The 4,060-nt window shown below is 46.8% G+C and overlaps 1 protein-coding gene across 1 annotated transcript; it reads left to right on the top strand.

The window, feature by feature from the left end:
* Positions 1-1,349: 1,349 nt before the first annotated feature.
* Positions 1,350-3,221, top strand: LOC124669163 (protein CUP-SHAPED COTYLEDON 1-like). The gene is made up of 3 exons (XM_047205840.1): positions 1,350-1,518; positions 2,462-2,727; positions 2,826-3,221. The coding sequence occupies exons 1-3, from the start codon at positions 1,350-1,352 to the stop codon at positions 3,219-3,221; spliced, it is 831 nt and encodes a 276-aa protein (XP_047061796.1).
* The last annotated feature ends 839 nt before the right edge of the window (positions 3,222-4,060 follow it).

The following is a 4,060-nucleotide window of genomic DNA, read 5'->3' as shown; positions in this document are numbered from 1 at the left end:
ATGAGTACCTACATGCACCGATGGACAAATGCGTGTGGTTGTGGGGCTGTGTGGCAGAGGTTATTCATCTCTTTGATTCATATTAAATTTAATTTAACATATGCTTTAAGATTTTGAAACATAAATCACGTGCAGAGAGAGAGAGAGAGAGAGAGAGAGAGAGAGAGAGAGAGAGAGAGGCGATGTTAGACTAGGGTTTCCATCCCCTTCGTTGGCGCCATGGCTGGTCCGGTTCGCCTCCGAGTGTCGTTAAGGCCTTGGAGGTGCGGTGGATCCTAGCCGCTCATCGATGGTAGGGTTTCTATTTTTTTTCCTACGTTTTTTCAATGTCTTCTTCGAGATGGTGAGGCGGCGGCGCCATGCAGAATAAGCCCCCCCTCCCCAAACTACTCTCGCTCCTTTGGTGCGCCTAGTGTCGAAGCAGGACGTGTGGAGTTGTGTGCCCGGTGAATCTCTTGGGATCTAGTTCGTTTTCGTGTCCATTGGTGTGGCTTCATGCATGGCTCTTCCAATTTAAGATTGTCATTATTAGCGATTGTTGATGTTTTTCTGCACTGGTCTTTTGGGGGCTTAGCACAATGACTGTCAGTCTATCTACTACAACAAGCGCTACTACAACAAGTTTTGTCTAGCTCCGGTGATGAAGAGGCAAGGAAGGTGGCAAGCCTTCATGCTCTAATGGTGGTAGCTATCGCCATGTGGTCCAAGGGCCTAACTCTAATTTTCATTGCTTTTAGGGTTTTTTAATACTGTTGTTGATTATTATTATTAATAGATCGGTGGATCTCTATAGAAAAAATAGATATAATGGGAAAAAAAGGTGAAAAGAACGCATGCAAGGTGTTCACTGGTGGCGTGCCACGTAGTAGCTTTGGATGTCATGACTTGCTGGGGATGCAATGGGTTAGCTTGCGAGGCAGTGCCTCCTGGATGGATCACCTGCAGGAGCGCAGTTCTTGTGTGACAAGCATGGCAACATGTCGATCTGTAGCGTTGGAATCTTCCACATAAGCAGGCAGCCTAGCTAAGCTAGCTAGCTGAGTAGCAGCCCGCCCACACGGGCCGGGCGCCAAGCTCGATCGGAGGATACGGGGACAGCGACCTAAAGCTACTGTTCCATGACACGACATGGATGCATCGACTTGTCTCTCTTCCGCTGCCTTGCTTGCTCCCCTCACCCCGCTATAAAAACGGCCCGATCCATCCAACTCACTATCTGATTACACATAGCTCTTGCTTCTTCCAGCTCTCAGCTCCTGCATACAGTGTGGTTAAGAGACTAGCTATCAAGCTAGTAGCTAACCAGGAGGATTTGTTGGTTAGACGACGATCAGATCAGACCGGGAGGGATGGGGTTGAGGGAGGTGGAGTCCACATTGCCGCCGGGGTTCAGGTTCTACCCCAGCGATCAGGAGCTCGTCTGCCACTACCTCTACAAGAAGGTCGCCAACGAGCGCGCCTCGCAGGGGACGCTCGTCGAGGTCGACCTCCACGCACGCGAGCCATGGGAGCTTCCCGGTAAGCCCCTTGTACTATATGTGTTCCTCAGCTGCCATAGCCTTCTAGCTAGCTGTTCTTCAGTTCTTCGTCTCACTCTCTTTCTGGATTTCATCGATTCCTCTTGGCTAGTTAGTCCTGGCCCATTCATATTTATTCAGCGTGCATATATGTTTCAGGATTAGATGGATTCTAGCTGCTGTGTAAGGATACGATTTCTGATTAATTCAGTTGCTACCCTAGCTAAGTGAAGACCGAGTTGATCCACGAGTTATATGGGCGCTCATAAAAGAGAAAAGCATGGCCTTTGTCCCTTGAACATACCCATATCGTTTCTCTGTGGTGGTAGTCATGAACTCATGATACGTATACTGAACAAGAAAAGGATTTGCTGATCGAACAGTCTTATCTATATTTGTTCGGCTTGATAGCTAAATCAGATGTTAGTTACTCATGCCCAGGGCTCATTTATTCAAGTCTGGAATAATGCACAATTAATAATCACTTCCAATCATGCATCAACTGATGGATCGATCGGAACGCGAAGTGTGTTGGTGGTACTCGATCATGGACATCTTGATGACGTTACGGTCCTGTCCATTTCGTAGCAACGTCACATGCGTAATAGTTACACCTAAGTTTACGGTTTCCCCCATAGAAATAAAGTAGTTTTGCTTTCAGGTATATAACTAACTGAAACTTTTCCCTCAAAAAGTTCTTTTTCCCCCTGAGAAACTAACTGAAACTTCTGGTCCAAAAAACCAACTGAAACTTTTCGTATACGCACACATCGACCGCAAGTTTATCTATGTTTTTTCTTCTGTGACTGTCAGTTGGTAGCTATTGGTATATGATTTACTACGAAGAGAGTCTGTTAGCATCTCAAAAGTATCATGAGATGGTATTGGTATGTTTTTTCACTTTCCACAAACTAAGACTGTTACGCTCTTATTATTGGGCGCAGACGTGGCGAAGCTGACGGCGAGCGAGTGGTACTTCTTCAGCTTCAGGGACCGCAAGTACGCGACGGGGTCGCGCACGAACCGGGCCACCAAGACCGGCTACTGGAAGGCCACCGGCAAGGACCGGGAGGTGCGCAGCCCGGCCACGCGCGCCGTTGTCGGCATGAGGAAGACGCTCGTCTTCTACCTGGGCCGCGCCCCCAACGGCGCCAAGACCAGCTGGGTCATGCACGAGTTTCGCCTCGACTCGCCGCACCTGCCACCAAGGGTACGTACCGACCATACATCACTTGTGATCTTTGACTTGGCTTCAATCGGCGTTAGTAAGCTGCTAACTTGGATACTACATGCATGGTAATTCTGCAGGAGGACTGGGTGTTGTGCAGGGTGTTCCAGAAGCAGAAGGGGGACGGAGAGCAGGACAACGTCCGCTCGTCCTCGCCGACCTTCGCCGGCTGCTCCCAGGCAGCACAGGAGCCGACCCCAGTGATGGACGCAAGCAGCGAGCAGATGGGCTTCATGCCGCAGCAGGAGGAGGTGACCTGTGGCTCGAACTCGCTGGCCATGAACGCGGCGATATGGCAGCAGTACAACTCGGTTCTTCTCGACCAGTTCCCGCAGGAGGAGATGGTGGGCAGCTCGCCGGCGATGGGTATAGGGGCGAGAGGAGGCGTCGGAGACGAGTGCGAGTTCTTTCTCGGCTCGGGCTTCGAGGACATGGCGAGCTTCGGGGGCATGAGGTTCCCGCAAGGGTGGAGCTGATATGCATGCATGCCGGTCGTACGCGAGGTGATCGTCGTTGTGCGCTAGCTGTGAAGGGGATTGGTGATTGGATTAATTATTTCTCCATTGGTACTGTAGGTATAGTGGTGTGTGAGGTTTACTTTAGATTGGTATAAAATGATCGAGTGTGTACCTACTGCCTGCATGAGATGCATGGTTTCCGTAGCTTAATGATGCCATGTATTGCAACTACAATGTTTCGCAACTACAATGTATCGCTCAAATATGTAAATTAATACAGGTCGGTTCAGATTTCAGTACACACGTAACATGCTTCTGCAGTTGTTTCGATCGAGAGTTAGCTTAATTCTTAGTCGACTTTCAAACCGTTGGATTATCTCCTGCTATGGAAAAGACGTTGCTTTATTTTATTGCATTGAAAAAGATTATCATATCCTATGTACCCAACCCTTCTACGGGGTTCTGTGTCATAAAGCATGAATATTTATTTCATTCCATTAAAAAGAAAAAATTCATTATCTTCGTACGAAGAAAAAGAAGCGGATCTATTATATACTACTTGACAAGTGCCAATATGCAATGGGTAACGTGGCCAATTTAGAAAAAAAGCGTAGATTAGATTCCTATCCCTCTTTATTTCTCATTCGAATCTGCTGTTTTTATTTAATATGTCGTACTTTCTTTATATGTATACTCTTTCAGTCTATGTATTATTTCAATCTAGTTATTAACATAATATATATTGTTCATATTAATTCAATCTATATGTATTCATATAAAATAACAATAAAAATGAAGGCAATAAAACCGTGGATTCTTTTATTTCTCTTTCATTCTTATGTTTCTATATTAAAATG

The sequence above is a fragment of the Lolium rigidum genome, chromosome 7 (genome assembly GCF_022539505.1).
Source record: "Lolium rigidum isolate FL_2022 chromosome 7, APGP_CSIRO_Lrig_0.1, whole genome shotgun sequence".
Taxonomy (NCBI): Eukaryota; Viridiplantae; Streptophyta; class Magnoliopsida; order Poales; family Poaceae; genus Lolium; species Lolium rigidum.
The sequence above is the reverse complement of the archived record's forward strand: the minus strand, read 5'-3'. Positions and strand labels throughout refer to the sequence as shown.

Bases quoted from the DNA above. Each gene is read 5' to 3' on its own strand.
- LOC124669163 (XM_047205840.1), top strand. From the start codon at position 1,350: ATGGGGTTGAGGGAGGTGGAGTCCACATTGCCGCCGGGGTTCAGGTTC. The intron at 1,519-2,461 runs GTAAGCCCCTTG...TATTGGGCGCAG, and splicing joins CGAGCCATGGGAGCTTCCCG to ACGTGGCGAAGCTGACGGCG. The intron at 2,728-2,825 runs GTACGTACCGAC...GTAATTCTGCAG, and splicing joins CGCCGCACCTGCCACCAAGG to GAGGACTGGGTGTTGTGCAG.